Source organism: Schistocerca serialis, chromosome 1 (assembly GCF_023864345.2).
Source record: "Schistocerca serialis cubense isolate TAMUIC-IGC-003099 chromosome 1, iqSchSeri2.2, whole genome shotgun sequence".
NCBI classification, from domain to species: Eukaryota; Metazoa; Arthropoda; class Insecta; order Orthoptera; family Acrididae; genus Schistocerca; species Schistocerca serialis.
In genome coordinates this window covers 654432170-654445709 of record NC_064638.1, presented here as the reverse complement: position 1 = coordinate 654445709, position 13540 = coordinate 654432170, and the positions used below count along the sequence as shown (strand labels likewise).

General features: G+C 44.1%; 1 protein-coding gene across 1 annotated transcript in view; it reads left to right on the top strand.

The window, feature by feature from the left end:
• LOC126420708 (tubulin alpha-3 chain-like) overlaps window positions 1–13540 on the top strand; it is a 64036-nt gene that overhangs the window by 40673 nt on the left and 9823 nt on the right. Inside the window, exons 4-5 of the mRNA XM_050087232.1 lie at window positions 5369–5725; window positions 9934–10179. Coding sequence (XP_049943189.1) covers window positions 5369–5725; window positions 9934–10179 — 603 coding nt within the window. The remainder of the gene's footprint in view (window positions 1–5368; window positions 5726–9933; window positions 10180–13540) is intronic.

Genomic DNA, 13540 nt, shown 5'->3' with positions numbered 1-13540 from the left:
CAGCAGAACAATGCAACACCTAACACGTCAAGAACTGTTACAGAGTGGCTCCAGGAACACTCTTCTGTGTTTAAACACTTCCCCTGGCCACCAAACTCCCCAGGCAAGAACATTATGGAGCATATCTGGGATGCCTTCCTACCTGCTGTACAGAAGAGATCTCCACCTCCTCGTACTCTTGCTGATTTATGGACAGGATTCATGGTGTCTATTCCCTCCAGCACCACTCCAGACATTAGTCGAGTCTATGCCACGTCGTGCTGGGGCACTTCTGCGTGCTCCTTGGGGCATTACACGATATTAGGCAGGTGAACCAGTTTCTCTCGCTCTTCAGTGTATATACAGCTTTAGATTTTCGCTGCGTTCGTATTTACTATCACAAGGGGACCTCGTAATTCTCTTCGATTTTCTTCAGTCTCGTAGGACTTGAAGCTCAGTACCCGTAAATAAATCGTCTAAAGCAGTACGACGCAGTGCCAAAGAAAAAGGAAGAAAAATCACTTTTGAATATTAGCTGTTTTTCGAGGGTTGTTATTTGTAAAAGAATTCAAAGGTTCTTTACAAATCGCCGGTGGATGAATGGATCTTATCATCAATGAGGTACTTTGTGACACGCAGCTACATTTTTAAAGTGACATATGACGCGTCAGCACTCGCTTGCAATGAAGGAGGATTAAATCTTCATATGTACACTGACTGACAAACAAAATCAAGCACGCAGAAGTGGAGAAGGAAACGAAATGAAACTTCACACATTGAGAGAGTATGTTATGTTACTTCAGTAATTATAAAATTAAGTCTAATTTACAAAGATCTTGACGGCATGAGGTTACTTAACGGAATTAAGTCCATCCCTTATGCCCTAATTCGGTTGGGGACATTGTCATAAGTCTGACCTATTCCTGAATTGCAGATGCAAGTATAAAGGGGTTACGATGTGCTTGGTGCACAATACGACGATTCTCCCTTGTGATGGCCAGACGTTGTCGATCAGTACCTTCATGACGAGAATGCATCTCCTCACGCTCACATGCAAATCCAACACCAGGCCATTACCATATTCGAATGCTCCAAAAATCTGGATATTGCATGATTCGCCCAGCCAGCCAAACGGAGACCCACAATGAAGCCGTTTCCAAACTGTCAGATGCTGATAACGCTGTCTCATAAGAGTACGCGACACATCCGTGTTCGTAAAAGTGATCACTCAACATCTGATGCTGTTCGATCCCCTTAACCTATAAGCCCTAACAGAGCTTTGTAATAAAACCAAATCGAAGAGCAGTAATGCACCCTGGTGACGGTTTTACCTGCCACAGAGAACTGCAGCTCTCATCACTGACATACCCTCCAACGATATGTACATGTAAGAAGTTACATTGACATTCGACTCAGTCTTCTGAGTGCTTCACTTTTTTTGCTAGGTATAGTATGTAACAAATCAATAGCGCATCTGTGTATAGCATGTACAGCATTTTAAGTGTATAGGAGGAGGAGGAGGAGGAGGAGATTACTGTTTAACGTCCCGTCGTCAAAGAGGTCATTAGAGACGGAGCACAAGCTCGGATTACGGAAGGATGGGGAAGGAAATCGGCCGTGCCATTTCTAAGGAACCATCCCGGCATTTGCCGGAAGCGATTTAGGGAAATCACGGAAAACCTAAATCAGGATGGCTGGACGCGGGATTGAACCGTCGTCCTCCCGAATGCGAGTCCAGTGTGCTAACCACTGCGCCACCTCGCTCGGTTTTAAGTGTATAAATGCAGATATTTTTATAGGTGACTGAGGACAGTATATCGAACTTCATTATATCAGAGTTTACTTCATTTTCAGACAAGTAATTGTAGCTATTAGGAGTAGTATGTTTTCGTGTTGCTTAGTACCTCCAAGTAAATGTCACAAGGGCAAGCCATTAATGCTTATTTTCTCCTGGGCAGCAGGTCATCAGGTGTTGAAGTTTGGATGCAGGCAAAATGATTACTCTATACTGCCAGACGTAGTCCACTTAACGGTGCAGTTACGTCCATACAGAAAACATCAGTTAGTAAATTATGTGACGTTTTTGCGGCAAGATTGTTAGATGCAGAGAAAAAACAATTAACACACTGAAGCGGGTACATAATAAGGTACCGAACACCAAAATATCTGTACAATAGCCCTAACAGTCTGTATAAACAGTGGTCAAAGATATCGAATAATTTTATTGCCCACTTGATCAGTGACATAGTTCCAACCAACTTGCATGTCCCAGTTTATGTGAATTCCTTCACCTCAAGTATTTTATATGGAATATGGCGACTTTCAGCTAAAAACTCCAGAAAAGTTGACATGCAAAGTGAAAGATGTACAAATGAACATAATGGAAGGCAAGGATAAGACCTTCACTCAACAGCAATATACTGTTTTTGACTGGCCATCAATATCGAGAAAATCTATGATCGTGACCTACCATCTGAAGCGAAATTTGCTTTGTATCGCACAGCTAACAGGAAAAGAACTATCTGCTTCAAACTAAATGGCATACATTTAGCCGATTCATCGACCTGTTGCATATTTAATTTAAGCATACATTTAGCCGATTCATCGACCTGTTGCATATTTAATAGACGCAGAATAGCAGTGATTTGTATATAAAAGCATGGAAAAATAGGGAACTGCGCCAGACAGAATAATCATTTGCGTCAATAGAATGTTGCCAAACGCTGAAACACCGACAGATTTCTTAAATCCCAACAAGGTACAGTTCTCAAATGCAAAAAAGGCATGCAAGTGATTTGATTAAATGACACATAACATATTTTATTATGAAAAACAAAAAGAAAACCACAGAAGATTACGGATATATCTCAGTACACAACACCACGAAAAAGTACAACGAAAAGTACGTATATTTTCAGAAAATTAGCGTTAGATAAAAATTTCAACGATCACATGAGAATTACTGTGCCGTAGTACAGAAGTGAGACCACAAGGAAGCAGTTTTTTTACAGTTTATTTTAAATTTTAATTTGTTAATCAACTGTATGTTATTTCTTTACGAGACACGTAATTATTGGACTTACCGTGTGAAAAATTAGACAGCTCTAAAGGAAAAAGTGCGTAGCTTAGGAGTTTTGTAATCCTAAAGATAGGATTTCGTGTCTTACTTTTAGCAACCTATTTTTTACGTTCATTTAAATTGCATATTTATTAACAAATAGAAATGTTAATTGACAATTATTTATCGTAATTTTTAATAAGATAATAGTATTTTTACTTTTAATTATTAACTGTATGAAAATGTGAGAACCACAATAAATTAATATTTGGTACTAAAATGCGAGCCATAAGTAGAAAATAGCATATTTTTAATTCCATGTGTTTAACAGTATTATTGATGCATACATGTTTCCTTTATCTGATGTTAGGGTATTTCGCATGTCAGTCTCATATTTCCATTTGATTTCGTCCAACTACTATTTTAAAAAATGATATTGTTTTATTAAGAAGTTGTGAATGCGTATTTGTTAATTATTGTTCCCATTTGATAAAAAATACACAACGTAAACAAATGTTTAAAAAATAACCAAAACGAGAATCAGCGATCTTAGGATTACTACACTACTGGCCATTAAAATTGGTACACCAAGAAGAAATGCAGATGATAAACAGGTATTCATTAGACAAATATATTATACTAGAACTGACATGTCATTACATTTTCACGCAATTTCGGTGCATAGATCCTGAGAAATCAATACCCAGAACGACCATCTCTGGCCGTAATAACGGCCTTGATACGCCTGGGCATGGAGTCAAACAGACCTTGGATGGAGTGTACAGGTACAGCTGCCCATGCAGCTTCAACACGATACCACAGTTCATCAAGAGTAGCGACTGCCGTATTGTGACGAGTCAGTTGCTAGGCCACTATTGACCAGACGTTTTCAATTGGTGAGAGATCTGGAGAATGTGCTGGCCAGGGCAGCAGTCGAACATTTTCTGTGTCCAGAAAGGCCCGTACAGGACCTGAAATATGCGGTCGTGCATTATCCGGCTGAAATGTAGGGTTTCGCAGGGATCGAATGAAGGGTAGAAAAAAATGGCTCTGAGCACTATGGGACTTAACAGCTGTGGTCATCTGTCTCCTAGAACTTAGAACTACTTAAACCTAACTAACCTAAGGACATCACACACATCCATGCCCGAGGCAGGATTCGAACCTGCGACCGTAGCGGCCGCGCGGTTCCAGACCGCGGCCGGCTAATGAAGGGTAGAGCCACGGGTCGTAACACATCTGATATGTAACGTCCACTGTTCAAAGTGCCGTCAGTGCGAACAAGAGGTGACCGAGACGTTCAACCAATGGCACCCCATACCATCACACCGGGTGATACACCCACTATGGCGATGACGAATACACGCTTTCAATGTGCGTTCACCGTGATGTCGCCAAACACGGATGTGACTATCATGATGCTGTAAACAGAACCTGGATTCATCCGAAAAAATGACGTTTTGCCATTCGTGCACCCAGGTTCGTCGTTGAGTACACCATCGCAGGCACTCCTGTCTGTGATGCAGCGTCAAGGGTAACCGCAGCCATGGTCTCCGAGCTGATAGTCCATGCTGCTGCAAACGTCGTCGAACTGTTCGTGCAGATGGTTGTTCTCTTGGAAACGTCCCCATCTGTTGACTCATGGATCTAGACGTGGCTGCACGATCCGTTACAGCCATGCGGGTAAGATGCCTGTCATCTCGACTGCTAGTGATACGAGGCCATTGGGATCCAGCACAGCGTTCCGTATTACCCTCCTGAACCCACCGATTCCATATTCTCTTAACAGTCATTGGATCTCGAACAACGCGTGCAGCAATGTCGCGATACGATAAAACGCAATTTCTTCTTCTTACACGAGGCATAACAACATCGTTTCACCAGGCAACGATGGTCAACTGCTGTTTGTGTATGAGAAATCGCTTGGAAACTTTCCTCATGTCAGCACGTTCTAGGTGTCGCCACCGGCGCCAACCTTGTGTGAATTCTGTGAAAAGCTAATCATTTGCATATTACAGCGTCTTCTTCGCGTCTGTAGCACATCATCTTCGTGGTGTAGCAATTTTAATGGCCAGTAGTGTATATTTTCACGTTATGTAAACAGCTATCGGCGGCTACCGTTCTAAGCGTTTTTTACTCAAGAGCATTCGGGAACTTTTTAATTTTCAAAGTCGGTTTATCTAGATGGTTTAAGAAAATGAGCGGCACAGTATTGCTTTAGGAAGCTGGTCGAAGATAGTCAATCCGTGCGGTTCCCTTGTTTGCATTGTCTTGAGAGATGCACAGGTTGGTAGTCACGCTCAGAGCAGAGCTTTTGTGGTCCCCTAACAGGTGGTTTCTTCCGTGACGACCTCGCTGCGGTTCCCGGGCGACAAAAACGTGGACCTGATGGAGGTGCAGACGAACCTGGTGCCGTTCCCACGTGTCCACTTCCCTGTTCTGTCGTACGCGCCGCTGATGCCTCCCGGCAGGGCGTCCTTCTCGTCCATCTCCGCCGACCGCCTGCTCACGGCGTGCTTCGAGCCAGCCGCGCAGATGGTGCGCTGCGACCCTCGCTACGGCAAATACATGTCCTGCTGCATTCTGTACCGCGGCAGCGTGGCGCCGAACGAGATCAGCCTGGCCGTGGCCAACATCAAGGCCATGCGGTCCGTGCGCTTCGTCAGTTGGTGCCCTACTGGTTTCAAAGTAAGTGCCAGTAGTAGTATAAGCAACTAGGGTTACATTTGTAGGATTTCATTGATATTTATGGTTTATATTATGCAAGACCTTTACCCGCCAGGGTAGTCGAGAATGCTAACGTGCTGCTTCCTGGACTCGGGTAGGCGCACCGGCCCCAGATCGAATCCGCCCGGCGGATTAACGACGAGGGCCGATGTGCCGGCCAGCCTGGATGTGGTTTTTTTTAGGCGGTTTTCCATATCCTGCTAGGTGAATAACGGGCTGGTCCCCATGTTCCGCCTCAGTTACACGGCTCGCAGACATTTGAATACATTCGCACTATTCCACGAATTACACTCGACACAGACAGTTGGGGTACACCAATTCCGTCCCGGGGGGTACGGGGTGGCGGCAGGAAGGGCATACGGCCACCCCTTAAACATTAACATGCCGAATCCGATTAACGATGGCTGACCCTGCGTAACTGCGGGACAAACCTCAAGCGATAGATAGATAGATAGATAGATAGATAGATAGATAGATAGAATTATGCAAGACGTTTACGCGGTCTTGAGTTCATAATCAGTTGATTTTCACTGTGTGTGTTGTGGAGTTAGTATGAATCTATTTAAATGTAAGCTGCAACACGAACTCTATCTCAGGAATAATTCTCGAGTGAAGGGCTGGGGAATTATCCCAATTACAATACCTTATTTCAACAACCAAACAACCGGCCAGAACCGACAACACACTTGGGCCGCTAGGGCGCACACCAATTGCCGTTACGCAAGCCTGAAGGATATAGTTGTTTCACAGCATTCTGCGACTACTGTCATCCTCGTCTTCCGACGCAAATGGATTTTAATCCGATAACAACGGACAATTTCATAACCATTGAAGTATAATCCAACGGTTACTACTGCGGTTCTGACAGAAATGGTTAATATCGGCAATAGCTCCTTTCAGTTCAGAACTATCATGAGGAGCCCTAATGTCAACTTGCTGACTCGTTAATTAACTCAAAAAATGTTCAGATATGTGTGAAATCTTATGTGACTTAACTGCTAAGGTCATCAGTCCCTAAGTTCACACACTACTTAACCTAAATTATCCTAAGGACAAACACACACACCCATGCCCGAGGGAAGACTCGAACCTCCGCAGGGACCAGCCGCACAGTCCATGACTGCAGCGCCCTAGACCGCTCAGCTAATCCCTCGCGGCCGTTAATTAACTCAAAAGCTGCTAGCCTGAGCAGCGCAGTAATTATATCCACATTAATGTATAACATCAAAATCTGCAGCAACGTCAATCACACCAACAGCTGCCCGGCTAAACTGTGTAGCAGTTAAAACCCACGAAAATTGAGTCAACAACTATTACAGCTCAAATGAAGTCAACAGCTGCCCAGTTGATCTGAGCAGTACCTAAAACCACGGTGAACTTAAATAACAAACTGCTACAAAGGCAACGAATACAATGGCTGCCCAGTTGATCTGTGTAGCACTCAAAATATACGACAACTCAGTCAACAACTAAAGCAAGTCAGATGAATTCAACAGCTGCCCAGCTGATCTGAACAGCCACTAAAACCACTGGTAGGCTTAAGCAGCAAACTGCTGAAAAGCTAACGAACGCACAGTGCACAGACTGCCAAACTCATCTGTGTAGTTCTTAAAACCACACTATAACAACCCAAACGATTTCAATAACTGTCCAGCTGATCCCTCACAACAACCTTTCGCCTCCGTGCCTTCGCTGGAGCTCCGCGTGTCCCCTGCGCTCCGCAAGAGGGCATTCATTGTCAGCTTACGCTGAGCGCAATAGATCGAACCAGCGGGTCTTTCAAAGAAAACTATAGCCGACCCGAGTCGAAAGGCGAAGGATACGCGTATGGCAAGTGCCATATACCACAAGTTATGGAAGCAAATTGCATCTCATAGTACCACAAGAGACTAGAATGTCGTGACGCGTACAATTTTTTTAGAAAACTCCGACAGAACGGATGCTAGATGCTAGGTGACTTCACTTTGGGTTAGCGTCCACACTGCTTGCCAGCTAGCTGTTGTTGTTACCCGTGTCAATGGCAAGGGAAAAAAAACGATAACAAACTGCTGCCAACGCTAGGAAGGATAGCAAACAATGAAAATTAATCTGTTGTAGCTTTTACAACGTTGCAGAAACAACGCATGATTAAATTTGTAGATGATTTGTGTCTGTACAGAGTGTGAAATATAAAACACAGTGCTGTAACCTCTAGTAGATACAACAGCTCCGAGGCTCGGTTCACACAAACGAGTAACAGCCCAGCCGCGCGACCCTGCAGCGAGACCGCGGCGTCAGAAACTGTTTCAGTGCACACATAGTGACACCGCAGCGATAGCCTCGCAGCGGTACTATACTGTGTTCACCATAAGAATGAACTTGATGTAAGCGTTACACCACGTATTCTTGTGCGTTTGCTGGGATCTCATGGGATTTCTTTTCATCTTTTTCACGTGGAGCGGAAGCCAAGCTGTTTCGAGTACAGTCATGTACGATAGTAAGGATACATTTTACGCTGCGCCTTACACGCACGTCGATTGGACGACAATACGCGATAACAGCTTACCCAGTGCGTTTAACTTGCACAGCACTGGGCAGCGAGCTGGTCCATCTAACCTGTGGTGATGTGAGGAGTTGCATTTACGACGTAAAAAGAGAGCAGCAGACAAACATTATAGCTCCGAATGTCTAATTTTTAAAGAGAGTGAAATAATATTCGGCAAAACACCAACAATACCGCACTCTTTTTAGAGGACCAGACGGGTTGCATAACAGGCTCTCGTTCTTATCTATTATACACTGAAGCGCCAAACAAACTGGTATAGTCATGCGTATTCAATACAGAGGTATGTAAACAGGCAGAATACGGCGCTGCGTTGGTGACGCCTATACAAGACAACAAGTGTCTGGCGCAGTTGTTAGATCGCTCACTGCTGCTAAAATCGTAGGTTATCAAGATTTAAGAGAGTTTGAACGTGGTGTTATAGTCGGTGCACGAGCGATGGGACACGACATCTCCGAGGTAGCGATGAAGTGGGGATTATCCCGTTCGACCATTTCACGAGTGTACGTGAATGTCAGGAATCCGGTAAAGCATCAAATCTCCGACATCGCCGCGACCGGAAAAAGACCCTGCAAGAACGGGACAGACGACGACTGAAGAGAATCATTCAACGTCACAGAAGTGCAGCCCTTCCCCAAATTTCTGCAGATTTCAATGTTGGGCCATCTACAAGTGTCAGTGTTGGGCCATCAACAAGTGTCAGCGTGCGAACCATTTCTCCTACTTACACAAGGCATAACAGCGATCTTCTCCCCAGCAGCCAACATACAAATGCGATTTCTTAATAAGGAACACACTGCTTAATCTTTTGTTGCGTACAGGTTATAGATGGCGTTACTCGTACCTACGTAGTGTGACTGCCCCGAAAATGCATATCCAAGAATGTAGTATTCTTCATGACAATTTGACGTTTGTTGCATGTTATGTGATTGAATTGTAGTTTTAATGGAGATTTTGAGATAATATTGTGCTATAATACAGTTAGCTGCAAGGGGAGGGAGGAAATGATATTGTGAGTTAGTTATGCTGAATATATCTTACATCAGAATATTCCAAATAACTATTACCATTGTAGCTGATTAACGACTCACGAATGTGAAAGGTACAATTGTGATTTCTACAGTATGGTTGTAAGAGGTGGTAAACAGAGTGACTGATATTTTGGCCGTGCGGTTAAAGGCGCTGCAGTCTGGAACCGCGAGACCGCTACGGTCGCAGGTTCGAATCCTGCCTCGGGCATGGATGTTTGTGATGTCCTTAGGTTAGTTCGGTTTAACTAGTTCTAAGTTCTAGGGGACTAATGACCTCAGCAGTTGAGTCCCATAGTGCTCAGAGCCATTTTTGACTGAAATTTGATAATAAATTCAAAGTTGTCCTGAAACTTAAACGGTCATCATTCAGTAGTTTCACAGTCATTAATAGTACATTCTCGTAATAATGGCTGTAGCTGTATTTGTATTGGTTAGAGCACACACTCATTGTTAAAAAAAACAAGTGTGATCCTCTGATCTGAGCTTTACAATCAGTTAAACAGCCAGCTTGCCGAAAATTAATTAAACTGTGATAATTTATTATCAGAGAGTTTAAGCATGCAGACCTAGATGTTTTGAGATTGGCACCACTGCAGGTCGGGATGAACAGCGAGCCTCCAGTGCCGGTGCCCTGCGGCGACCTGGCTCCAACGCCGAGCGCTGCCTGCATGCTTGCCAACTCCACGGCCGTGAAGGAGGCGTGGATACGCCTCGGGCGCAAGTTCGACCTCATGTTCGCCAAGCGCGCCTTCGTGCACCACTACGTCGGAGAGGGCATGGAGGAGGGAGAGTTCGGCGAAGCGCGCAGCAACCTTCGCGCCTTGGTACGGGACTACAAAGAGGTGGAGAGAGACACCTGAGCACTGGTACGCAGGCCAAAAAGCAGTAGTATAGTCGTATCAGGTTAAGTGAAAGCTGGAGAAGTGAGAAAACACCGTGATAGTGTAGCTCGAATAATGTAATTTTGTGAATGGCAGACCGCGAGGCGGAGAACAGTGTTGACTAGGTTCTGCACGTACCCACAAAACTGACAACACAGGATGCATGTGGCGCTGGAGAAAGAAGAAATGCGACTGGCTGTTGGTTGTCCCTCCCCCTCTCCCCCCCACTCCTGACGGTGGGGGAAGACAGAGGCCTCGATAAGTGGGAATCGTTTTTCATGTCTGTATGAATGAGACCACCTGACCTTCCATCTCTACAGACTCTCTCTCCAAAGAGTTGTTAGGCCGATTTTTCTGGTCTTTCCACAGGTATCTTCAGCGTATGTTATTCAGTTGATAGATGTAGACATTCGAAACAAATAACTGCTTTTACCGTGTTTCTGGTGATACCCGATGCTCACGTAAAACGGGGGATTCTTTCTGGTTACGGATAAAAATGTTTTCTAATATCATGCCTTACGTGCCCAAATTAGTTCAGCGCAATATTAGGTTTAACGATGTGTCCTGTATCAGGTCACACATCTCGTCGTAAGTGTTTGCTTCGCGGAACAAGATTCGCTGTATATTTGCTATTTGCCGTGCTAGAATGTTGGCTAGCTGGTAGTAGGGACAGCTATCTCGCATGCAAAATCTGTCACACAGTTTAACCCTAGAACACTTAGGAAGGCATTGTTACATTGTTACTAAACCATCGTAAATTTTACTACTGCAAATATAATGCAAAGAAAGTCATAATTATTTTTAGCAACAATTATAAGGTCTCCTGTGGTACGTCACGTAAAAAATTAGTACAAAATATTCTTTTTTACACCTAAAACTGACAATATCAGAACTGGTGATAACTGCAATCGTAAATTGTACGAGAATTTAGTAATCTAGCAGTACTGGAATATAATTCCTTCCTCTTTCTGGCAGATTTATACTTACAAGGGAACCTCCCCATCGCACCCCCCTCAGATTTAGTTATAAGTTGGCACAGTGGATAGGCCTTGAAAAACTGAAAACAGATCAACTGAGAAAACAGGAAGAAGTTGTGTGGAACTGTGAAAAAATAAGCAAAATATACAAACTGAGTAGTTCATGGGAAGATAGGCAACGTCAAGGACACTCCGAAGGCAGGAGCGCCGTGGTCTCGTGGTAACGTGAGCAGCTGTGGAATGGAAGGTCCTTAGTTCAAATCTTCCATCGAGTGAAAAGTTCAATTTTTTATTTTCAGTTTATGTGACAAACTCTTATGTTTTCATCACTTTTTTGGGAGTGATTATCACATCCACAAGAAAACCTAAATCGGGCAAAGTAGAAGAGTCTTTTTACACCTTCGCCAAATGTACAAGTTAGGTGGGTCGACAACATATTCCTGTCATGTGACGCACATGCCGTCACCAGTGTCGTATAGAATATATCAGATGTGTTTTCCTGTGGAGGAATCGGTTGACCTATGACCTTGCGATCAAATGTTTTCGGTTCCAATTGGAGAGGCACGTCCTTTCGTCTACTAATCGCACGGTTTTGCGATGCGGTCGCAAAACACAGACACTAAACTTATTACAGTGAACAAAGACGTCAATGAACGAACGGACAGATAATAACTACGCAAAAATAAAATTTTCACTCGAGGGAAGCTTTGAACCAAGGACCTCTCGTTCAGCAGCGGCTCACGCTACCACGGGACCACGACGCTCAGCAGCTCACTGTCTCCATGATGTTGCCTATCCGTCCCGTGGACTACTCAGTTTGTATATTTTGCTTATTTTTTCACAGTTCCACACAACTTCTTCCTGTTTTCTCAATTGATCTGTGTTCAGTTTATCAAGGCATATCCACTGTGCTAACTTATAACTAAATCTGAGGGGGGTGCGATGGGGAGGTTCCCTTGTTAGAATATCTTTCGTTTATGCCTTTAAGTCCCACGTTAGATATTTCTTACAATTGTTTGACCGACTCGTCTCTTATCATGAGAGACGGAATTTTATAAAACAATTTCTTTTCTTCTGATCCTCTGTGATCAGTATGTTGGAAACATAAAAATCTGGTTTCGTTATTTGCTTCGGTCACCAAAATGTTGACCGTCATGCAACATGGACTTATCATATAATACTACGTAAGAGCACTGCAGTAAATATCGCTAAATAATCAGTAACGCGTGGAGCACGTTACTAAAGCGCCTAACACTTTGAGCCCGCTGGCCGGGGTGGCCGAGCGGTTCTAGGCGCTACATTATGGAACCGCACGACCGATACGGTCACAGGTTCGAATCCTGCCTCGGTCATGGATGTTTGTGATGTCCTTAGGTTAGTTAGGTTTAAGTAGTTCTAAGTTCTAGAGGATTGATGACCTTAGAAGTTAAGTCCCATAGTGCTCAGTGCCATTTGAACCATTTGAACATTGAGCCGATGAACGTGTACGATACTTTATTTGGTGTCGTCTCCGTCTTTGCAAAAGGGGATACATTTGTATTCCTAAAAAATAAATGAAATCTATTCTCTACCCACGGTAGAAGCCAGTATCTTTAAATTAATACGTCTGTGCATGGATTGTGTCACATTAGGAGCGCAAAATAAAACTGAGACGCCACAGTTCTGTCGAGGCAACTGAGGTGACAGATGTCATGGAGCAGCGATATGCACATATACAGATTGCGGTAACATGACGTACACAATGTTTAAAAGGGCAGTGCATTGGTAGAGCTGTCATTGTAGTCAGGCGATTCATATGAAAAGCTTTCCGATGTGGTTATAGTCGCACGACGGGAATTTGAATGCGGAATGGTGCTTGAAGCTAGACTCATGGGACATTCCATTGCGGAAATTATTAGGGTATTCAACATTCTGTGATCCACAGTGTCAAGACTGTGCCGAGAATACCATATTTCAGGCATTACCTCTCACCAAGGACAACATAGTGGCCGACGACCCTCATTTAACAACTGAGAGTAGCGGGCTTGCAAAGAGTTGTCGGTGCTGGCAAACAAGCAACACTGCTTGAAGTAATCGCAGAAATCAATGTGGGACGTATACGTCAGGAGAGTGAGGCGAAATACGTCGTTAATGTGCTATGGCAGCAAACGACCACTGCAAGTGCCTTTGCTACCCGCACGACATCGCCTGCAGTGCCTCTCCTGGGCCCGAGACCATATCGATTGGACCCTAGACGACTGGAAAACCGTGGCGTCGTCAGATGAGTCCCGATTTCAGTTGGTAAGAGGTCATGGTAGGGTTTGAGCTTGGGGCACACCCCACGGAGCCATGGACCCAAGTTGTCA